Source organism: Mustela lutreola, chromosome 1 (genome assembly GCF_030435805.1).
Source record: "Mustela lutreola isolate mMusLut2 chromosome 1, mMusLut2.pri, whole genome shotgun sequence".
Lineage (NCBI taxonomy): Eukaryota > Metazoa > Chordata > Mammalia > Carnivora > Mustelidae > Mustela > Mustela lutreola.
In genome coordinates this window covers 148,024,765-148,050,176 of record NC_081290.1, presented here as the reverse complement: position 1 = coordinate 148,050,176, position 25,412 = coordinate 148,024,765, and the positions used below count along the sequence as shown (strand labels likewise).

General features: G+C 38.0%; 1 protein-coding gene across 3 annotated transcripts in view; it reads right to left on the bottom strand.

Annotated features, from left to right (window-relative positions):
* ANAPC10 (anaphase promoting complex subunit 10) overlaps positions 1-25,412 on the bottom strand; it is a 104,567-nt gene that overhangs the window by 53,604 nt on the left and 25,551 nt on the right. For all 3 annotated transcript variants that reach the window (XM_059176176.1, XM_059176155.1, XM_059176166.1), the window contains exon 3: positions 20,814-20,904. In XM_059176176.1, coding sequence (XP_059032159.1) covers positions 20,814-20,904 — 91 coding nt within the window. The remainder of the gene's footprint in view (positions 1-20,813; positions 20,905-25,412) is intronic.

Sequence of the window (25,412 nt, the reverse complement as noted above, 5' to 3'; positions counted from 1 at the left end):
GTCTCAGGAAAAAAGGGGGTTAGATAGAAAGCATTTGAAGAAATTATAGAAAAAATTTTTCAATATTCAATGAAAAGTACCCAATGATTCATGAAGGTCAATGAACTATAAGAAAGATAAACACAAAGAAATCCACATCAGGATAAGTCATAATTACACTGCTTTAAAAAAAAAAAATAGTGATAAAGAAAAAAAAAAGTCTTAAAAGCAGCAGGCAGGGGGGATGAGGAGACACATTAAATATAGAGAAACAAAGATAAGAAAGACAACAAACTTCATATCAGAAAAAATAATGGAACAGCGTCTTTAAAATGTTAAAGAAAACAAACAACCTATAATTAAGTATCTGGTGAAATACATTTTAAAAATAAAGACAAGGGGTTCCTGGGTGGCTCAGTGGGTTAAAGCCTCTGCCTTCGGCTCAGGTCAGGATCTCAGGGTACTGATATTGAGCCCCGCCATCAGGCTCTCTGCTTGGCAGGGAGGCTGCTTCCTCCTCTCTCTCTGCCTGCCTCTCTGCCTACTTGTGATCTGTCTGTCAAATAAACAAATAAAATCTTAAAAAAAAAATAGGGAGGGAGGAGTCAAGATGGCAGAGCAGTAGCAGGCTGAGAGGACATCAGGTAGCAGGAGATCAGCTAGATAGCTTATCAAACCATTGCGAACATCTACAAATCCAACAGGAGATTAAAGAGAAGAAGAGCAACAATTCTAGAAACAGAAAATCGACCACTTTTTCAAAGGTAAAACCGGTGGAGAAGTGAATCCAAAGCAACGGGAAGATAGACTGCGGGGGGAGGGGCCGGCTCCCGGCAAGTGGCAGAGCAACGCAGCACAAAATCAGGACTTTTAAGTCTGTTCCACAGAGGGACATCACTCCAGATGCTAAACGGGGGTGAAGCCCATGCGGGATCAACGTGGCCCTAGGTCCCGCGGGGTCACAGAAGGATCGGGGGTGTCTGAGTGTCGCATAGTTCACGGGTGTTAGACCAGAGAAGCCGGCTACAGAGACAGAGCCAATAAGGAGTCTCAACTCGGGGTTACCTTGAACCATAATCCGTGGCACAGGCCATTGCTCTGTGAGTGGGGTCCCCACAAGATCGGGGAGACACCCCCTGGAGGAGCTCAGGAATTTGCAGGTTTCGGAGACTGCAGGCAGAATTGTGGGCCCACTGAGGATTGGGGCCCCAAACTCTCGGCTGCTCCAGATCAGAGACTGGGAGGTCACTATCTTTACTGCCGTACTCCAGAACTCTACAGAAAGCATTCAGGGAACAAAAGCTCCCGAAAGCGAACCCAAGCAGATTACTTAGCCTGGCCCCTGGTAAGGGTGGTGCAATTCCACCTCGGGAAAAGGCACTTGAGAATCACTACAACAGGCCCCTCCCCAGAATATCAGCAAGAAATCCAGCCAACACCAAGTTCACTTATCAGGGAGAACAGTGGAATTCCAGAGGAGGAGAAAGCAAAGCATGGAATTCATGGCTTTCTCCCCATGATTTTTTAGTCTTGCAGTTAATTGAATTTAAAAATTTTTTTTCCTTCTGCTAATTTTTCTTAACTTTTACCTTTTCCTCTTTAAACGTTTTTAAACTAGTTTATCTTAACAATACCTTTAATAAAAAAATAATTATAACCATTTTTGAACCTTCATTATTATAGTCATATTTTATCCTTCTTTGTATCTAACTTTATTTTTTGTATACACATAGGGTATTTTCCTCTAAAAAAATTTGGGGTACAACTTCTTCTAATAGGACAAAATATACCCTAAATCTAGCTCCGGGCTTGTTCTAGTCTCCACCTGAGCAAATTCTCTCCACTTTCTTTTTCTTTATTCCCCCAACCGACTTACTTTATCAACTCCTTTTTAAAAATTAAAAAAAAAATTTTTTTCTTTTTCATCTTTATAGGGATATTCCATCCCTTCACTGAAATTGCCCTTATATATGTTTTCATTCTTTAAAATTTTGGGAGGTAGTTTCTTCTAAGAAACCAAAATACTCACAAAATTAAGTGGGTGACCTTGTTCTAGTCACCACTCTAATATATATATATACTTTTTTCTTTATTTGTTTTCTTTTTTTATATTCTTTTTTTTCTTTCCCTGAACTTCTTTTTATCCCCTTTCTCCCACCCACAATTTGGGGACACTTCTGATTTGGTTAAAGCACATTTTCCTGGGGTCGTTTCCACCCTTTCAGTATTTTATTTGCTCCTTCACATATTCTTACCTGGACAAAATGAAAAGGCAGAAAAAATCACCACAATGAAAAAGAACTAGAAGCAGTACCAAAGGCTGGAGACCTAATCAATATGGAAATGGGTTATATGTCACATCTAGAGTTCAGAGTGACGATTCTCAAAGCTCTAGCCGGGCATGAAAAAGGCATGGAAGATATTAGAAAAACCCTCTCCGGAGAGATAAAAGCCCTTTCTGGGGAAATAAAAGAACTAAAATCTAACCAAGTTGAAATAAAACAAGCTATTAATGAGGTGCAGTCAAAAATGGAGGCTCTCACTGCTAGGAGAAATGAGGCAGAAAAAGAATTAGTGATATAGAAGACCAAAGGACAGAGAATAAAGAAGCTGAGCAAAAGAGAGACACACAAATACTGGACGATGAGGGGAGAATTTGAGAGATAAGTGATACCATAAGACGGAAAAAAATTAGAATAACTGGGATTCCAGAAGAAGAAAGAGAGAGGGGAGCAGAAGGTATATTGGAGAGAATTATTGGAGAGAATTTCCCTAATATGGCAACGGAAAAAAGCATCAAAATCCAGCAGGTGCAGAGAACCGCCCTCAAAATCAGTAAGAATAGGTCCACACCTCGTCACCTAATAGTAAAATTCACAAGTCTTAGCAACAAAAAGAAAATCCTGAAAGTAGCCTGGGAAAAGAAGTCTGTAACATACAATGGTAAAAATATTAGATTGGCAGCAGACTAATCCAGAGTCCTGCAGGCCAGAAAGACCTGGTGTGATATATTCAGAGCACTAAATAAGAAAAACATGCAGCCAAGAATATCCAGGTAGGCTATCATTGAAAATAGGAGAGATAAAACGTTCCAGGACAAACAAAAACTGAAAGAATTTGTAAACCAGCAAACCAGCTCTACAGGAAATCTTGAAAGGTGTCCTCTCAGCAAAGAGAGACTCTAAAAGTAGTAGATCAGAAGGAACAGAGACAATATACAATAAGTCACCTTACAGGTAATACAATGGCACTAAATTAATATCTCTCAATAGTTACCCTGAATGTTAAGGGACTAAATGCCCCAATCAAAAGACACAGGGTATCAGAATGGATAAAAAAACAAAACCCATCTATATGTTGCCTACAAGAAACTCATTTTAGACCCGAAGACACCTCCAGATTTAAAGTGAGGGGGTGGAAAACGATTCACCATGCTAACGGACCTCAGAAGAAAGCTGGGGTGGCAATCCTTACATCAGATCCATTAGATTTTAAGCCAAAGACTATATTAAGAGATGAGGGTCTGTCCAACAAGAAAATCTAACAATTTTAAATATCTATGCCCTAACATGGGAGCAGCCAACTATATAAACCAATTAATAACAAAATCAAAGAAACACATCAACAATAGTACAGTAATAGTAGGGGACTTTAACACTCCCCTCACTGAAATGGACAGATCATCTAAGCAAAAGATCAACAAGGAAGTAAAGGCCTTAAATGACACACTGGACCAGATGGACATCACAGATATATTCAGAACATTCCATCCCAAAGCAACAGAATGCACATTCTTCTCTAGTGCACGTGGAACATTCTCCAGAAAAGATCACATCCTGGGTCACAAATCAGGTCTCAGCCAGTATCAAAAGACGGAGAGCATTCCCTGTATATTTTCAGACCACAATGCTCTGAAGCTAGAACTCAATCACAAGAGGAAATTTGGAAAGAACCCAAATACATGGAGACTAAACAGCATCCTTCTAAAGAATGAATGGGTCAACCAGGAAATTAAAGAAGAATTGAAAAAAATTCATGGAAACAAATGATAATGAAAACACAGTGGTTCAAAATCTGTGGGACACAGCAAAGGCAGTCCTGAGAGGAAAATATATAGCAATACAAGCCTTTCTCAAGAAACAAGAAAGGTCTCAAGTACACAACCTAAGCCTACACCTAAAGGAGCTGGAGAAAGAACAAAGAAAGCCGAAACCCAGCAGGAGAAGAGAAATCATAAAGGTCAGAGCAGAAATCAATGAAATAGAAACCAAGAAAACAATAGAACAAATCAACGAAACTAGGAGCTGGTTCTTTGAAAGAATTAATAAGATTGATAAACCCCTGGCCAGACTTCTCAAAAAGAAAAGAGAAGGACCCAAATAAATAAAATCATAAATGAAGGGGGAGAGATCACAACCGGCACCAAAGAAATACAGACCATTATAAGAACATACTATGAGCAACTCTACGCCAACAAATTTGACAATCTGGAAGAAATGGGTGCATTCCTAGAGACATATAAACTACCAAAACTGAAGTGGGAAGAAATAGAAAGCCTGAACAGACCCATAACCAGTAAGGACATCGAAACAGTCATCAAAAATCTCCAAACAAACAAAAGCCCAGGGCCAGACGGCCTCCCGGGGGAATTCTACCAAACGTTTAAAGAAGAACTAATTCCTATTCTCCTGAAACTGTTCCAAAAAATAGAAATGGAAGGAATGGAAGGAAAACTTCCAAGCTCATTTTATGAGGCCAGCATCACCTTGATCCCAAAACCAGACAAGGATCCCATCAAAAAAGAGAACTACAGACCAATATCCTTGATGAACACAGATGCGAAAATTCTTACCAAAATACTAGCCAATAGGATTCAGCAGTACATTTAGAGGGTTATTCACCACGACCAAGTGGGATTTATTCCAGGGCTGCAAGGTTGGTTCAACATCCACAAATCAATCAATGTGATACAACACATTAATAAAAGAAAGAACAAGAACCATATGATACTATCAATAGATGCTGAAAAAGCATTTGACAAAGTACAGCATCCCTTCCTGACCAAAACTCTTCAAAGTGCAGGGATAGAGGGCACATACCTCAATATCATCAAAGCCATCTATGAAAAAACCCACCGCAAATATCATTCTCAATGGAGAAAAACTGAAAGCTTTTCCGCTAAGGTCAGGAACACCACAGGGATGTCCATTATCGCCACTGCTATTCAACATAGTACTAGAAGTCCTAGCCTCAGCAATCAGACAACAAAAGGAAATTAAAGGCATCCAAATTGGCAAAGAAGAAGTCAACCTATCACTCTTTGCAGATGATATGACACTCTATGTGGAAAACCCAAAAGGCTCCACTCCCAAACTGCTAGAACTTGTACAGGAATACAGTAAAGTGTCAGGATATAAAATCAATGCACAGAAATCAGTTGCATTTCTCTACACCAACAACAAGACAGAAGAAAGAGAAATTAAGGAGTCAATCCCATTTACAATTGCATCCAAAACTGTAAGATATCTAGGAATAAACCTAACCAAAGAGGCTAAGAATCTATACTCAGAAAACTATAAAGTACTCATGAAAGAAACGGAGGAAGACACAAAGAAATGGAAAAATGTTCCATGCTCCTGGAGTGGAAGAAAAAATATTGTGAAAATGTCTGTGCTACCTAAAGCAATCTACACATTTAATGCAATTCCTATCAAAATACCATCCTTTTTTTTTTTTTTTCCAAAGAAATGGAACAAATAATCCTAAAATTTATATGGAACCAGAAATGACCTTGAATAGCCAAAGGAATATTGAAAAAGAAAGCCAAAGTTGGTGGCATCACAATTCCAGACTTCAAGCTCTATTACAAAGCTGTCATTATCAAGACAGTATGGTACTGACACAAAAACAGACACATACATCAATAAACAGAATAGAGAGCCCAGAAATAGACCCTCAACTCTATGGTCAACTAATCTTCGACAAAGCAGGAAAGAATGTTCAATGGAAAAAGGCAGCCTCTTCAGTAAATGGTGTTGGGAAAATTGGACAGCCACATACAGAAAAATGAAACTGGATCATTTCCTTAAGCCACACACGAAAATAGACTCAAAATGGATGAAGGACCTCAATGTGAGAAAGGAATCCATCAAAATCCTTGAGGAGAACATAGGCAGCAACCTCTTTGACTTCAGTCACAGCAATTTCTTCCTAGGGACATCGCCAAAGGCAAGGGAAACAAGGGCAAAAATGAACTATTGGGATTTCAAGATCAAAAGCTTTCGCACAGCAAAGGAAACAGTTAACAAAACCGAAAGACAACTGACAGAATGGGAGAAGATATTTGCAAACGACATATCAGATAAAGGGCTAGTGTCCAAAATCTATACAGAGCTTAGCAAACTCAACACCCAAAGAACAAATAATCCAATCAAGAAATGGGCAGAAGGGGGCGCCTGGGTGGCTTAGTGGATTAAGCCGCTGCCTTCGGCTCAGGTCACCATCTCAGTGTCCTGGGATCGAGCCCCGCATCGGGCTCTCTGCTCGGAAGGGAGTCCGCTTCCCCCTCTGTCTCTGCCTGCCTCTCTGCCTACTTGTGATCTCTCTCTCTGTCAAATAAAATAAATAAAATCTTTAAAAAAATAAAAAAGAAAGAAAAAGAAAAAAAAAAGAAATGGGCAGAGGACATGAACAGACATTTCTGCAAAGAAGACATCCAGATGGCCAACAGACACATGAAAAAATGTTCCACATCACTCAGCATCAGAGAAATACAAATCAAAACCACAATGAGATACCACCTCACACATTCAGTCAGAATGGCTAAAATTAACAAGTCAGGAAATGACAGATGCTGGCGAGGATGTTGAGAAAGGGGAACCCTCCTACACTGTTGGTGGGAATGCAAGCTGGTGCAACCTCTCTGGAAAACAGCATGGAGGTTCCTCAAAAAGTTGGAAATAGAGCTATCCTATGACCCAGCAATTGCACTACTGGGTATTTACCTTAAAAAGATACAAAAGTGATCCGAAGGGGCATGTGCACCCGAATGTTTATAGCAGCAATGTCCATAATAGTTAGACTATGGAAAGAACCTAGATGTCCATCAACAGATGAATGGATAAAGAAGATGTGGTGTATATATATATACAATGGAATACTACGCAACCACCAAAGAAATGAAATCTTGCCATTTGCGACGACATGGATGAACTAGAGGGTATCATGCTTATTAGCAAAATAAGTCAATCGGAGAACGACAACTATCATATGATCTCCCTGATATGAGGAAGTGGAGATGGAACGTGGGGGATTTGGGGGGTAGGGAAAGAATAAATGAAACAAGATGGGATCGGGAGAGAGACAAACCATAAGGGACTCTTAATCTCACAAAATAAACTGAGGGTTTCTGAGAGGAGGGGGGTTGGGAGAGGGTGGTAGGGTTATGGACATTGGGCAGGGTATGTGCTATGGTGAGTGTTGTGAAGTGTGTAAACCTGGCGATTCATAGACCTGTGCCCCTGGGGCTAACAATACATTATATGTTTATATAAAAATTTTTTAAAAATTAAAAATAAATAAAAAATATAAAATACAAAAATAAAAATAAAGACAAAATAGGGGCGCCTGGGTAGCACTCTTCATCTCTTTCGCACTTTCCCCCAAAATAAGAAATCTTTATAAAAAATAAATGTATAAAATAAAGACAAACAGAGACATTTTCAAACAAGCAAAAGCTGTGAGAATTGATCGCCAACAAATGTGCACAATGAGTAATGTTAAAGAAATTTCTTCAGAAGGAAGGAAAATACCAAATAGAAATGTGAATCTATGAAAAGTAATAAAGAGTACTGAAAATAATAAACATGTAAGTGAATAGAAAACATTTTTCACATTTAATAATTTTTATAAAGGCACGTCTGGGCAGCTCAGTCAATTAAGCTCTGCTTTAGGCTCAGATCATTATCCCAAGGTCCTGGGGTAAGTCCAGCACTGGGCTCCTTGCTCAGTGGGGAGCCCGCTTCTCTCTCTACCTGCCACCACCCATTTGTGTGCGTGCTCTCTCTGATAAATAAATATTTTAAAATATAAAAATAAAAAATAAAAAAATTTTCTAAAGATAACTATTTAGGGACGCCTGGGTGATTCAGTGGGTTAAGGCCTCTGCTTTCGGCTCAGGTCATGATCCCAGGGTCCTGGGATTGAGCCCTGCATCAGGCTCTCTGCTCAGCAGGGAGCCTGCTTTCCTTCCTCTCTCTCTGCCTGCCTCTCTGCCTACTTGTGATCTCTGTCTGTCAAATAAATAAATAAAAAAAAATTTAAAGATAACTATTTCAAGCAGTATGTTATGGGCTTTATAAGAAATGGAGAAATAAAAGTACATACAACAGCAGCATAAAGTAAAATGGAGAAATGAGAGTAAAGAGTTTAAGACTCTGATATTGTATGTGAAATGTTACATTATTTGAAGGTAGACTGTGATACTTTAAAGATGCATATTGTAACTTGTAGAACCACTGACATTTTAAAACAACATTAAATAAAATAAAGACCTGTACTTAGTAAGCTAATAGTAAAGAGCAATGAAATTGATATCAACAATAGCCAAATTATGGAAAGAGCCCCAAATGTCCATCAACTGATAAATGGATAGAGAAAATTTGGCACACAGAAAACTTCCAAACACATTCTACTAGGTGAGCATTACCATGATCCCCAAACCAGACAAAGACCTACCAAAAAGGAGAATTACAGATGAATAACCCTGATGAACATGGATGTAAAACTTCTCCCCAAGATACTAGCTAATAGCATTCAATAGTACATCAAAGGATGATTCACCATGACCAAGTGGAATTGATTCCTGGGATGCAAGGGTAGTTCAACAACTGCAAATCAATGTGATACACTACATTAATAAAAGGACGGACAAGAACGTACGATCCTCACAACAGATGCAAAGAAGTATTTCACAAATACAGCATCCTTCCTTGATTAAAACTCTCTGCAGCATAGGGATAGAGGGAACATTTCTCAATATCATAAAAGCCATATATGAAAAACTAGCTATGGACCAAGACAGAGCTGGCAACTTTAAGTTTTCCTTCTCCATTCCCATCCTAGCCAGCCTGGAGAGTTCAGAATTAGTTAAAAATATGGAAGAAGACAAAATAAAACCTAGGTATGGAAAGAGAAGCAAACCACATCTTATCATTCCATTTACAACAGACTGAAGCTTAAGGAGAGGAACAACCCTTAAAAGAAACAAGCAAGTCTGGGGCTTTCACTATTAGCTAGGAATACTAGCTTATTTCATTACAGCTAGGATGAATGTTTTAATTTCTAGTCTGTTTTGCTATTTGAAATTAACAGAACTGTATATATTACCTAAAAATGTCATATCTATTCCTACAAAATTCTCATCCAGGGCAAAGAAAGAACTTGCCCCTAATAAAAAGAACAATGAGGTATAAAAGTAAATGGAACTTTGTTATTATATACTTCAAGTCCATCTTGGCACAGGTCAATAATACATACCAATTATTCCTAAAATTTACATGCTTAACTAGCCAAGAAACTGCTACAAAAATTACAAGTTGCTTATTTTCTCTGTGAAGGGAAGAGTATTCTATTCTGTTTCATCTTAACAAAACACAGCTGACCCATTAACAACATGAGTTTAAACTGTGCAGGTCCACTCATTCTCAGATTTTTTTCAGTAAATACAGTATAGCACTATAAATGTATTTTCTCTTCCTTATGATTTTCTTAATAACACTTTCTTTTATCTAGTCTACTTAATTGTAAGAATACAGTGTACAACACACATAATAATATGTTTAGTCATCTATACTATTGGTATGGATTCCAGTCAACAGTAGAGTAGTAATAAGTTTTGAAGGATTGAAAAGTTACAGGTGGATTTTTAACTTTGCGGGGGAGCCCTTAAGCCCTTGTGTTGTTCAAGGGTCAACTGCATAAGTCCACACTGAACCTTTTCAAGCTTATTTGTAATCTAATCTTTTTTCAATACACAAAGTCCTTTCTTTAGTACATAATGTACTCATGAACACACATATGGAAAGCAAATGGAAAAAAGTTGAACACAGGGCTTACATAATGGCAGTATGTGAAAGTCAGTTCCTAAGAGCCAAAAAAAATTATCTAATCCTAAATTACATCACATGTTTTAGTCATAATCTTTGACAATAATTTCCTAACATCTCCTTTAATTTTTTTTTCATTCATAATTCAATGTGTAGTTGACTGGTGAAGTCCAATAAATGTCTGGTTGAGGTTAATAATTTCTAATGTACTTGCAATTGTCTTAAATTATTGATAAGCTTAGTACCTATTATTGTTTTTTTAATTTTTTTAAAATTTCTTATCAGCACAACAGTATTCATTGTTTTTGCACCACACCCAGTACTCCATGCAATACGTACCCTCCCCAATACCAACCACCTGGTTCCCCTAACCTCCCAGTGCCCACCCCTTTAAAACCCCCAGGTTATTTTTCAGAGTCCATAGTCTCTCATGGTTCACCTCCCCTTCCAATTTCCCTCAACTCCCTTCTCCTCTCTATCTCCCCATGTCCTCCATGTTATTTGTTATGCTCCACAAATAAGTGAAACCATGATAATTGACTCTCACTGCTTGACTTATTTCACTCAGCATAATCTCTTCCAGTCCCGTCCATGTTATTACAAACGTTGGGTATTCATCCTTTCTGATGGAGGCATAATACTCCATGGTGTATATGGACCACATCTTCCTTATCCATTCATCCGTTGAAGGGCATCTTGATTCTTTCCACAGATTGGCGACCGTGGCCATTGCTGCTATAAACATTGGGGTACAGATGGCCCTGTATCTTTGGGGTAAATACCCAGGAGTGCAATGGCAGGGTCATAGGGAAGCTCTATTTTTAATTTCTTAAGGAATCTCCACACTGTTCTCCAAAGTGCTGCACCAACTTGCATTGCCACCAAGTGTAAGAGGGTTCCCCTTTCACCACATCCTCTCCAACACATGTTGTTTCCTGTCTTGCTAATTTTGGCTATTCTAACTGGTGTAAGGTGATATCTCAATGTGGTTTGTGGTTTTAATTTGAATCTCCCTGATGGCTAGTGATGATGAATATTTTTTCATGTGTCTGATAGCCATTTGTATGTCTTCATTGGAGAAGTGTCTGTTCATATCTTCTGCCCATTTTTTGATATGATTGTCTGTTCTGTGTGTGTTGAGTTTGAGGAGTTCTTTATAGATCCTGGATATCAACCTTTTGTCTCTGCTGCCATTTGCAAGTATCTTCTCCCATTCCGTGGGTTGTCCCATTGTTTTGTTGACTGTTTCCTTTGCTGTGCAGAAGCTTTTGATCTTGATGAAGTCCCAAAAGTTCATTTTCGCTTTTGTTTCCTTAGCCTTTGGAGGCATATCTTGAAAGAAGTTGCTGTGGCTGATATCGAAAAGGTTACTGCCTATGTTCTCCTCTAGAATTCTAATAGATTCCTGTCTCATGTTGAGGTCTTTTATCCATTTCGAGTTTGATACCTGGGTATAAACCTAACCAAAGAGGTAAAGTTCTGTACTCATGAAAGAACATGAGAACACTCATGAAAGAAATTGAAGAAGACACAAAAAGATGGAAGACCATTCCAGGCTCTTGGATCGGAAGAATAAACATTGTTAAAATGTCTATACTGCCTAGAGCAATCTATACCTTTAATACCATTCTGATCAAAACTCCACTGGCATTTTTCAAAGAGCTGGAACAAATAATCCTAAAATTTGTATGGAATCAGAAGAGACCCAGAATTTCTAAGGAAATGTTGAAAAAGAAAAACAAAACTGGGGGCATCACGTTACCTGATTTCAAGCTTTACTACAAAACCATGATCACCAAGACAGCATGGTACTGGCATTAAAACAGACACATAGATCAGTGGAACAGAGTAGAGAGCCCAGATATGGACCCTCAATAATCTTCGACAAAACAGGTAAAAATATACAGTGGGAAAAAAACAGTCTCTTCAATAAATGGTGCTGGGAAAACTAGACAGCTATATGTAGAAGAATGAAACTCGACCATTCTCTTACACCGTACACAAAGATAAACTCAAAATGGATAAAAGACCGATTATTGTTTTAATGGCATCAGCACTTTGATTTTTCCATTTACTCTACTTTTGGAAATACTATTGTAGGAAGAAGGAAGAAATACTATTGTATTCAATAACTGTACAAATTTTTTTTTTTTAATTTTCTTTATTTGACAGAGAGAGAGACCACAAGTAGGCAGAGCAGCAGGCAGAGAGAGAAGGGGAAGCAGGCTCTCTGCCGAGTAGAGAGCAGGATGCAGGGCTCAATCCCAGGGCCCTGAGATCATGACCTGAGCCAAAGGCAGAGGTTTAACCCACTGAGCCACCAACGTGCCGCCATACAAATGCCTTTTTTTTTTTGCCCCTTAACCTTTTATTTTACTGCCAGTATACTTAACATACAGTGTTATATTGGTTTTGGGTGTACAACGCAGTGATTCAAAAATTCTTTACATTAAGCAGTGCTCATGATGATAAATGTACTTACTCTTTAATCCCCATCACCTATTTCATGCACCCACCCCCACTTTCCCTCCGATAACCATCAGTTTGTTCTCTGCCTTTTTTTTTTTTAAGATTTTATTTATCCATCTGACAGAAAGAGAGAGAGTGGGACAGAGGTTCCCCACCGAGCAGAGAGCCCAACACAGGGCTCCATCCCAGGACCCCAAGACCACAACCCAAGCCGAAGGCAGAGGCCCAACCTACTGAGCCACCCAGGCACCCCTGCCCCTGTACAAATGCTTTTTATCTTTTTTTTTTTAAGATCTTATTTATTTATTTGACAGACAAAGATCACAAGTAGGCAGAGAGGCAGGCAGAGAGAGGATGAAACTGGTTCCCTGCTGAACAGAGAGCCCCATGTGGGGCTCAATCTCAGGACCTATGTACAAATGCTTTTTAACAAAGACGTCTAAGCCCTGAAACTAGGGCGCTGCCATGAGCTAGGTTCTGTGTTCACCTGTTAATGGGTATGGTTTACAAACCTAAACTAATCAACAGAGATGATGGAGCAAAAAGTACAGACTTTATAAAACTTTCTAAAACATAAAAGTTATGAACAGTCAGCAATATGGGGAATGAGGAAACTAATTTGCATGATTTGACTTAACCAATTTATAGCCATACATGTGTTGATATATATGTGTGTGAATGGTATTATTAAATTTATAAAGTTATTTTTGTTTAGTATTTTAAATAATAATGAAATTTATGACTATCAATGTTCATCTTCAACTAGATTCTAAGAAATGCTGATCTTTTTTTTTAGAATTTATCATTTATCTCACTGTTAAACTATCAATCTTTCTCTTCAAAACAAAACAAGTCAGTATAACTTTCAGTATTTTACTTAACATTCTTCTGTTCTTCACTATTTCAAAAAATTTCTTCATGATGAAAATTATTATAAATGGTGTATAATTACGAGTGGCATATATTTTTTATCATCATGATAAAAATGACAAGGTCACATTAATAAAATCTGGAGAAATTTTGTGAAGGAAGACCAAACACAAGCAGAAATTTTATTTTGTTCCTGCTCGGCTTAGTATTTTAGTAGTTACCCTTTAAAACTGGTATGTACTTTAAATGTTCCATATTAAACTACACTCTAAGTTTTCTTTGACAATTTTTAATAAATTTGGAAATTCTTCCCAAGAGTATTGCTTTTACAAACAGAAAAGGCAAAACACTTCCATATTTTCCATTTAATTACAGCATTATTCACTTAAACAATATTTCATTTTCTTAGGATATATGACCTTTCCCCCTCCTTGCCTTAGCATTTTTCTCCCTAACTGCCGAGACTTTCTTTTGGGGGATGAGTCTTTCCTCTTGATTTATTTAACAGATAACAGTTTTAAATCTTATTCAAAAGATTATTTCTTTGTAAATTTCTGCATGGCTGTCGAACAGTACATTCCTCTAAAGAAAAGCAGAGAAATATGAAAGTTTTCCAAATAAAAGTGGGTGTTGAGAGGCCCCTGAGTGGCTCAGTGGGTTAAGCATCCGACTTTAGCTCAGATCATGAACCCAGAATCCTGGGATCGAGTTCTATGTCAGGCTCCCTGCTCAGTGGGTTGTTACTTCTCCCTCTCCCTCTGCTCCTCCCCACCCCCTGCTCATGCTCTCACTCTCTCTTGATCTCTCTCTAATAAATAAAATCTTTTAAAAAAAAATAGTAGATGTTGAATGCATGAGCCCTACATGACACTTCAGTTGCTAGTGTGTCTATTGCTAAATTTAGAGGTATTCTAACATTCTAAGCTATTACACAAGGTAGCACAGTAAACAAATACCAAAGTAAAAAATTAGGTATTTTAATTAGATATAATTTAGATATAATCAGAATATTTTAATTATATTTAATTATATTTTAATTATATTAAATATAATTATTATATTTTTAATATTTAATTAGATATAATCAGAATCAAGTGTCCATAGGGCTAAAAATGAGCTCAGAGGGTCAAATGATATAATCATCTGCATCAGATAAATAACCAGTTTCAAAATTTTTCTAATAGGAAACTCACTACATTATCTTTGATCAGTTCTGATTTTTTAAAGTTTTTCCTATAAAGTCATGATTGGTCTCTGTGTAACTCCCATCTTTTGGACAGTCTTCCCTTATGAGGTCACACAAAAGAAGTCTAATCCTCCACAAAGTATAAAGGCCTCCAATTATGTAAAGAAAACTACCATGTCTCCCAAAGTCTTCAGCAGACTATATGTTCTCAATTTTTTTATTACATGGTTTGTTTTTTTTGTTTTTTTGTTTTTTAAGATTTTATTCATTTATTTGACAGACAGAAATCACAAGTAGGCAGAGAGGCAGGCAGAGAGAGAGAGAGGAGGAAGCAGGCTCCCCGCTGAGCAGAGAGCCCGATGCGGGGCTTGATCCCAGAACCCTGGGATCATGACCTGAGCCGAAGGCAGGGGCTTTAACCCACTGAGCCACCCAGGCGCCCCTACATGGTTTGTTTTCAATTCCCTAATTACTCTATCCACTTTGTTCTGAGCACACTCTAGCTTTATCAGTCACAGAGAGAAAGCCAAAATGGAACATGATACACAGGAGGTCTTCCAAGGCTTTATGCTTCCATTACTGCATCCTAAGATCATATTAGTTCTTCCAGCAGCCACGTCACACTGTTAACTAAGATTAAACTTACTGTCAACCAAAATTACTAAAGATCTTTTGCCTTCTTGTTTTGCTCTCCTTTGAGGATTTTTTTTTGATGGGTTTTTTAAGGATTTTTAATTTTTTTTTTGAAAAGGGGGGCAAAAAGGCAGATTAAGTGTAGAATTATAGTTTACTATTATTTCATCTATTTGAAATATAATAGTTTATTATCCACTAATACAGGGACAAGTGTCCAATGTCATTTTGATTTTAAAAAACAATTTAAGAAATATAAAACTAATAAAAAGAACTTCCCCTTTCTGAATGATTTAGTCCTAAAGCTATTAGAAAGGATCTAGAAAGACAGGCACATACACAAAAATGGGCTACTGGAGCCTGTTCAAAGTAAGGAGTGCATTCACACAGGGGAGGGAAGCAAGTGTAGGACAATGTCGGAGCCCATATGGAAGTGAGCAGAACTTCTGAAGAGGAAAGCAACCAGGTTTGGGGTGTCAGAGCATGAGTGGGGTGATGAAGACATCCATACCACAAGGTGGCCCAATGTAGATATAAGAGCCTTTGTGGAGTGAGAAGACATCTACATTGTAAGGTAGCCTATAATGGAGTGTCAAGCCCAAAGGGAGATAAAAGAGGGCATTCATACCATGCAGTGAGGTTCTGGAGCCAAGAAGGGTTAGAAAAGTGGCCTAACATGCAACACCAAACCCCAAATGAGCTGAAGAGAACACCCCCACCATCCCAAAGGGAGTGACTGATGTAAGATGCCAGGGCCCAGACCAGGAAAAAAAGTTATCTGCAAATAGGAAAGTACAGACAGAGTGAAAAGACAACAGCACAGGACAGGTTGAGAGCCTAGGTGGGGTGAAGGGGCATCTTTGTTGGAGAGGCGGCAATGAGAGAAATGGAAGACTGCATACAGGTGGATTAATGAGAGAAGTAAGGAAAGATAAGAGAGAAGGAACCAGGTTCTCATTCATGAAGAAAGGGCTTAAGAATAGAAAGAGAAAAAACTAGAATAAACCCTGTTCACTCTAGATTAGAACTGGAAGTGTCGATATGAATCTATGATTTCCGTATGTGTGAAGACAGAGAAATAAATACAAATGTAAATATGTTTATGTATGCATGTATGTGTTATGTACATATACCCCCTCACTGAGAAAGCTTAGAAATAGCAACATCCCAGAGCAATGGGCACACCCAATACAAGATCTGGTGCACTGGGTGTGCTTAATATACCAGACCTGGTTTTGGGGGGGTGCATATGGGGAGGAGGTGCAGAATGAGAGGGAGAGAAAATCAAGCAGACTCCCTGCTGAGCAGAGAGCACAATGTGGGGCTTGATCTCATAACCCTAAGACTACAACCTCAGCCAAAATCAAGAGTCAGAAGCTTCACCGACCAAGCCACCCAGACACCCCACAAGATCTGGTTTCTAACTACTATTGTCTACTACAATACACCTGATCTTGGGGAAATGGAGCACAGAATCTTCTGCCAGAACAAAAGAAAGTGCTCGAATAATCAAGACACTGTCAAAAGGTAATAGTCAACTGTAGGGGACTCCCACTATCTAAATCTGAGGAAATTTGAGTGCTGACACAAATGATGGCAGTAATAGATTTATGGGGCACCTGGGTGGCTCAGTTGTTAAGCATCTGCCTTTGGCTCAGGTCATGATCCCAAGGTCCTGGGACTGCACCCCACATTGGGCTCCCTGCTCAGCAGGAAGCCTGCATCTCCCTCTCCTACCCCTCCTGCTTGTGTTCCCTCTCACACTGTGTATCTCTCTGTCAAATAAAAAAAATAAAATCTTCAAAAAAAAAATAGATTTAGAGCAGATGAATAAAACAGTAAATTCTGTGTCCATACTGATAGTAATAATTTTGATTAACACGAAAGAAACTTTTCAGTGGAGAAGTTTGGTAGATACTATCTTAATCATATAATGGAAGTAAACATCATCGGTAATGGGACAAAATGCAAATCATGTACCCCAAGTAGTAAGATGCAATAACGAGCACAGAACATAACTTCTGTGCTATTTTCCTAAAGAAGCATAACCTGAAGTTACTTGTAAAGATCAAAGAAAATGAAATTAAGGAACATTCTTTAAAATAACTGGACTGTAATCTTCGAAAGTGCCGAGTCAAAGAGTGAAGAAATATTCCAGATTAAAGGAGAGTAAAGAGAAGGGACAACAAAATTCAACCTGTAATTCAACTTTACTGGCACCATTGGTAGAATAAGAATAGGGTTGTAGAATTAAATGTGTCAATGTTAATTTCCTAAGGATGTATTGTGGTTATGGAGGATAATGTCTTTCTTTGGAATGACATATAAAAGGCTTTCTGGAGAACTGAGAAAAATATTGGAACTTACTCTGAAATAATTCAGGGGAAAAAAATTGTGCTATACTTGCAACTTTTCTTTAAGGATGAGATTGTTCCAAAATTCTTAATCAATTTCCCTTTTCCTAAAACACTTCTTTAAAATAGTGTACCTTGGGCGCCTGGGTGGCTCAATGGGTTAAAGCCTCTGCCTTCGGCTCAGGTCATGATCTCAGGGTCCTGGGATCGAGCCCCTCATTGGGCTCTCTGCTCAGTGGGGAGCCTGCTTCCCCCTCTCTCTCTCTCTGTCTGTCTCTCTGCCTACTTGTGATCTCTGTCTGTCAAATAAATAAATAAAATCTTTTAAAAAAATAAAATAAAATTTTTAAAAATTAAAAAAAAAATAAATAGCCTCAAAGCCTGAGGCTTCCCTAGCCAGGGCAAGGGCTGAGTTAAGAAGGGAGGGCCTTGAGTTCCTGACTATTTTGATAAGCTTGGTTGAGAAGGAGCTGAATACTAACTATAAACTGTTTTTGAAGTCAAGACTGCTAGATCACATCCAGGCTCTATAACTGCACGGGGTGTGACCTGAATAAGTTAGCTAATTTTTCTAAGTTTTGGTTTTTTCATTGTAAAATGAAAACAAATTATAGTACCCACATCTTAGTCTTGATGACCATTTTAAAATGATACACATTAACAACTATTAAATATTAAACTTTTAATGAGATGATATAATACCTGGAACTTTTAATGCTTAATAATTTAACAGATTTTTTAAAATTATTATTTCTTCAATACACTCTCCTGTGTAAAATTGTATTTGCTAAAAAAAAAAAATCTGCTATTCTAATAATACAATTAAATTAGGACACCGATTATACCAGTTTTAAGTGATGGATAGCCTTTGTTGTCATGGAAAAGAAATTTACCCTAGGCTATATAGTATAATGGCTAAAAGCGTAGGCTCTGGGGTCAGAGTACTTGTGTTCAGTTGCAATTCTGCCACTCATTTGCTGTGTAACTTTGGCCAAGTTGATTTTTTTTTAATTAAAGATTATTTATTTATTTATTTGACAGACAGAGATCACATGTAGGCAGAGAGGCAGGCAGAGAGAGAGGAGGAAGCAGGCTCTCCGTGGAGCAGAGAGCGCAATGCAGGGATCGATCCCAGGGAGCCGAACACAGAGGCTTTAACCCACTGAGCCACCCCTTGGGCACCGCTTGGGCAAGTTACTTAATTTATCTAAGCCTGCTTCTGAGACTATAAAATAAGAATAAAAATAGCTGTAAAGGGTGGGGGGCACCTGGTTGGCTCAGTGGGTTAAGCATCTGCCTTCCGCTTCAGGTCATGATCTCAGAGTCCTGGGATCAAGCCCCACATCAGGTTCTCTGCTCAGCAGGGAACCTGCCTCCCCCCACCCCCGCCTGCCTCTCTGCCTTCTTGTGATCTGTCAAATAAATAAGTAAATTCTTAAAAAAAAAAAAATAGCTGTAAAGGTTAAATGAAATGAATGGGTAACACATTTTAGTAAAGCATTTGGTATTTCAGGTCTCTAAAAAATATTAGGTGCTGTTTTTATTTCTGGTGTATACATATTTAATACATAAGGACAGGAGTTGGCTTACTATAACCCATCGGGTGAACTCTGCCCACCACCTACTTTTTTAAGATAAAGTTTAATGAGAATAGCTAAATTCAGCCAGTATGCATTGCTTATGCTGCTCTCATACAATAATGGCCTGAGTAGTTGCAACAGAGACCCGATAGCCCAGAAGGCGTAAAATGCTTATTATCTGGCTTTTGCATAAGAACTTTGCTGATCTGGGGCACCTGGATGGCTCAGTCAGTTAAACATCTGCCTTCAGCTCAGATCATGATCCCAGGGTCCCTGAATCAAGCACCACAACGGACTCCCTGATCAGCTGGGAGTCTGTCTCTCCCTCTCCCGCTGTGTGATCGCTCATACCCTCTCTCTCTCTCAAATAAATAACTCAATCTTAAAAAGAAAGAAAGAAAAAGAAATTTGCTGATCTGTACCCTCAGTGAGAAAAACAAACTAAAGGGGCACCTGGCTGGCTTAATTATGCAACTTAGCATGTGACTCTTGATCTCGGGGTTGTGGTTCAAGCCCTACATTGGGTGTAGAGATTACTTTAAAATCTTTTTAAAAAGAATATAAAAAGGAAAAAAAAGAATAAACTTTTAAAAAGAATAGAAAAATTAAAAATACAATGCTATAAAATGTCAAAATAGATTATATAAATGGGGGCGCCTGGGTGGCTCAGTGGGTTAAGCCGCTGCCTTCAGCTCAGGTCATGATCTCAGAGTCCTGGGATCGAGTCCCGCATCGGGCTCTCTGCTCAGCGGAGAGCCTGCTTCCCTCTCTCTGCCTGCCTCTCCATCTACTTGTGATTTCTCTCTGTCAAATAAATAAATAAAATCTTTAAAAAAAAAAAGATTATATAAATGGGCAAAATAATCAAGTTAGCTGGTTTCCATTTATATCAATAAATTCAAAGCAATTGAAAAACACGGTCATTTTCCTTTCCCTGAGAAAGTAAGCATTTCAAAACTCAAAATATCCTTAGAGGTCCTAGGTCAAAACATTTTATTTTTCCCAAATGGAAATACAAATTTGAGAATTATGTGAATAGACTATACCTAATGAACTTACTATTATCACTTCAGATGTAGTTAATGAGATGCATTAAGGCATTCATTGCTTTGGGTCATAAGCAAAGCATATTTTTCCAAAATAAATCATATTGAAAAGTATATTTAAGAAATCTCTATGTAGGGACGCCTGGGTGGCTCAGTTGGTTAAGCAGCTGCCTTCGGCTCAGGTCATGATCCCAGCGTCCTGGGATGGAGTCCCACATTGGGCTCCTTGCTCAGCAGGGAGCCTGCTTCTCCCTCTGCCTCTGCCTACCTCTTTGTCTGCCTGTGCTCGCTCTCTCTCTCTCCCTCTGTCTCTGGCAAATAAATAAATAAAATCTTTAGAAAAAAAAAAAAAAAAAGAAATCTCTATGTAAAAGGACCGTGTAAAGTACTTTAAAAAAATTCACAAAAGACAAGACTGAGTAAACTTAAAACACAATTTAGAGGCATAGAAAAATAATCTCAAGGCTTATAAATAAATCAGAGCTAAGTGCATTTCACTACTATTTCTATGCCTTTCAATTTTATGTAAATAAAATAGATTGCTTTGTCCATTTAACCTACACAAATTGAAAAATCCAAAAATGTTTTACCTGAATTGGATGTTTACTAAATGAGGCTGGGAGCCATCTGATTGCCAATAAGTCTCAAGATTGTCATCTCGTAACTGATCCACTCCAAATCCTAAAACACAAGTGACAGTAAGTTCTCATGAATAAGAAAGAGCAATATATTTCAAATATAAAATTATCATTCATATTATCCAGAAAATATGATAAACAAGATGGTCAATACTGTAAAATATGAATAAACTAGAATTCTTCCATCCTCTTCACAAGACCTCAACTCTCAGAGTATCACTTGCACACAGATTTCATTTCATTTATATTAGGGCACTAACATAATGTCCTGCAAAACCAAATTTTATTAAGTATAACTTTCTTGTGACAACATAAAGGCAACTTAGAAATATTTCCAAAAGTCATATACATTTGGAAACCAAGTGTTTCTGATTAATCAAAAATTAAAAATTAAATATGCCCAGAATCTCATATCATCTAGCCAATCTACAGAACTGAAATAAAAATATCCTGTATTATTTTTCTTGATTAAAATCATAATAATACATATTAATTATAGAAATAATTTAATGGTAAGGTGTGGATTTCTCAAAAATATTTAAGAGAAATAAATTTGATTTACATTTTAATTTTTTCACAAAGATATTCATCATGGATCAAATTCAAAAGGTAGAAAAAAGAACATTGTGGAAAGTCTCTATCCCCACCCCCACAGTCTAGTTTACCTCATCGAATATGATCAATGTTATCAGTTTTTCACATATTCTTTCGCAGATACTGTACAACTATACAAGCAAATACATATATATTCTTTTTTCCCCTCTACAAAACTAATGGTAACACATAGTTCTACACTTTGAATTTCTTTTTCACTTAACATATCTGGAGATTTTTCCATATCAGTAATAATAATGATTAATCATAATAATTGCAAATAATATATAACATTATGTGCCAGACACAGTCTAAGTATTTTACATGATTATATCATGTTAAAATTTACTCAACTCATTATAAAAACTCAGTTAACCTAAAGAGTCCCCACATTTTTAAAGGTTATAGAGTACCTTGCTGTCTGGAAATACCATAATTATTTAATGAAACCTCTATAAGACAAGGACATTTAGGCTGTTTCCAATGTTTTCCTGTTACAAACAACACTGCAGTAAACATCTATGTCTACATATCCGTAATATTTAAAAGGATATTAGTATTTTTGAAGGATAGATTTTTAGGAATAGAACCCTGAATCATTTATATTTTTAATTTGATAAATATTGTCAAATTCTTCTCCAAAATGCATCTTCATTAATAATGTTCAAAAACACCAGGGCGCCTGGGTGGCTCAGTGGGTTAAGGCCTCTGCCTTTGGCTCGGGTCATGGTCCCAGGGTTCTGGGATCGAGCCCCGCATCGGGCTCTCTGTTCGGCGGGGAGCCTGCTTCCTCCTCTCTCTCTCTCTGCCTGCCTCTCTGCCTACTTGTGATCTCTGTCTGTCAAATAAATAAATAAAATATTTGAAAAAAAAAAAAAAAAAACACCTATTCCTCTACATAACTAGTAAAAATTAGGGTATTCTAAAACCTTTACACTAGATTTTGAAGACTTAGTATAAAGACATTAAAAGTTTCTTTAGTAAGTTTTTATATTGATTAGATATTAAAATCATTTTGGACATGTTCAGACAAAATAAATAATGGAATTTAATTGTAAATGTTTTTTTATAAAAATATAATTTATTTTTATCCCCAGGGGGTACAGGTCTGTGAATCGCCAGGTTTACACACTTCACAACACTCACCCCAGCACATACCATCCCCAATGTCCATATCCCCACTCCCCTCTCCCAACCCCCTTCCCCCCAGTAACCCTCTGTTTTGTGAGATTAAGATTCACTTATGGTTTGTCTCTCTCTCCCAATCTCATCTTGTTTCATTTATTCTTCTCCTACCCCCTTTACCCCCCATGTTGCCTCCCCACTTCCTCCTATCAGGGAGATCATATGATAGTTGTCGTTCTCCAATTGACTTATTTTGCTAATAAGCATGATACCCTCTAGATCCATCCAAGTCATCGCAAATGGCAAGATTTCATTTCTTTGGATGGCTGCGTAGTATTCCATTGTGTATATATACCACCACTTCTTTATCCATTTATCTGTTAATGGACATCTAGGTTCTTTCCATAGTCTAACTATTGTGGACATTGCTGCTATAAACATTTGGGTGCACATGCCCCTTCGGATCACTTTTGTATCTTTAGGGTAAATACCCAGTAGTGCAACTGCTGGGTCATAGGGTAGCTCTATTTCCAACTTTTTGAGGAACCTCCATGCTGTTTTCCAGAGAGGTTGCACCAGCTTGCATTCCCACCAACAGTGTAGGAAGGTTCGCCTTTCTCCACACCCCTGCCAGCATCTGTCATTTCCTGACTTGTTAATTTTAGCCATTCTGACTGAATGTGTGAGGTGGTATCTCATTGTGGTTGTTTTTTTTTTTTTTTTTTAAAGATTTATTTATTTATTTGACAGAGAGAGAGATTACAAGTAGGCAGAGAGGCAGGCAGAGAGAGAGAGGAGGAAGCAGGCTCCCTGCTGAGCAGAGAGCCCGATGGGGGACTCGATCCCAGGACCCTGAGATCATGACCTGAGCCGAAGGCAGCGGCTTAACCCACTGAGCCACCCAGGCGCCCCTCATTGTGGTTTTGATTTGTATTTCTCTGATGCTGAGTGATGTGGAACATTTTTTCATGTGTCTGTTGGCCATCTGGATGTCTTCTTTGCAGAAATGTCTGTTCATGTCCTCTGCCCATTTCTTGATTGGATTATTTGTTCTTTGGGTGTTGAGTTTGCTAAGCTCTGTATAGATTTTGGACACTAGCCCTTTATCTGATATGTCGTTTGCAAATATCTTCTCCCATTCTGTCAGTTGTCTTTCGGTTTTGTTAACTGTTTCCTTTGCTGTGCGAAAGCTTTTGATCTTGAAATCCCAATAGTTCATTTTTGCCCTTGTTTCCCTTGCCTTTGGCGATGTCCCTAGGAAGAAATTGCTGTGACTGAAGTCAAAGAGGTTGCTGCCTATGTTCTCCTCAAGGATTTTGATGGATTCCTTTCTCACATTGAGGTCCTTCATCCATTTTGAGTCTATTTTCGTGTGTGGCTTAAGGAAATGATCCAGTTTCATTTTTCTGTATGTGGCTGTCCAATTTTCCCAACACCATTTACTGAAGAGGCTGCCTTTTTCCATTGAACATTCTTTCCTGCTTTGTCGAAGATTAGTTGACCATAGAGTTGAGGGTCTATTTCTGGGCTCTCTATTCTGTTTATTGATGTATGTGTCTGTTTTTGTGTCAGTACCATACTGTCTTGATAATGACAGCTTTGTAATAGAGCTTGAAGTCTGGAATTGTGATGCCACCAACTTTGGCTTTCTTTTTCAATATTCCTTTGGCTATTCAAGGTCATTTCTGGTTCCATATAAATTTTAGGATTATTTGTTCCATTTCTTTGGAAAAAAAAAAAAAAAAGGATGGTATTTTGATAGGAATTGCATTAAATGTGTAGATTGCTTTAGGTAGCACAGACATTTTCACAATATTTTTTCTTCCACTCCAGGAGCATGGAACATTTTTCCATTTCTTTGTGTCTTCCTCCGTTTCTTTCATGAGTACTTTATAGTTTTCTGAGTATAGATTCTTAGCCTCTTTGGTTAGGTTTATTCCTAGATATCTTACAGTTTTGGATGCAATTGTAAATGGGATTGACTCCTTAATTTCTCTTTCTTCTGTCTTGTTGTTGGTGTAGAGAAATGCAACTGATTTCTGTGCATTGATTTTATATCCTGACACTTTACTGTATTCCTGTACAAGTTCTAGCAGTTTGGGAGTGGAGCCTTTTGGGTTTTCCACATAGAGTGTCATATCATCTGCAAAGAGTGATAGGTTGACTTCTTCTTTGCCAATTTGGATGCCTTTAATTTCCTTTTGTTGTCTGATTGCTGAGGCTAGGACTTCTAGTACTATGTTGAATAGCAGTGGCGATAATGGACATCCCTGTGGTGTTCCTGACCTTAGCGGAAAAGCTTTCAGTTTTTCTCCATTGAGAATGATATTTGCGGTGGGTTTTTTCATAGATGGCTTTGATGATATTGAGGTATGTGCCCTCTATCCCTGCACTTTGAAGAGTTTTGGTCAGGAAGGGATGCTGTACTTTGTCAAATGCTTTTTCAGCATCTATTGATAGTATCATATGGTTCTTGTTCTTTCTTTTATTAATGTGTTGTATCACATTGATTGATTTGTGGATGTTGAACCAACCTTGCAGCCCTGGAATAAATCCCACTTGGTCGTGGTGAATAACCCTCTAAATGTACTGCTGAATCCTATTGGCTAGTATTTTGGTAAGAATTTTCGCATCTGTGTTCATCAAGGATATTGGTCTGTAGTTCTCTTTTTTGATGGGATCCTTGTCTGGTTTTGGGATCAAGGTGATGCTGGCCTCATAAAATGAGCTTGGAAGTTTTCCTTCCATTCCTTCCATTTCTATTTTTTGGAACAGTTTCAGGAGAATAGGAATTAGTTCTTCTTTAAACGTTTGGTAGAATTCCCCCGGGAG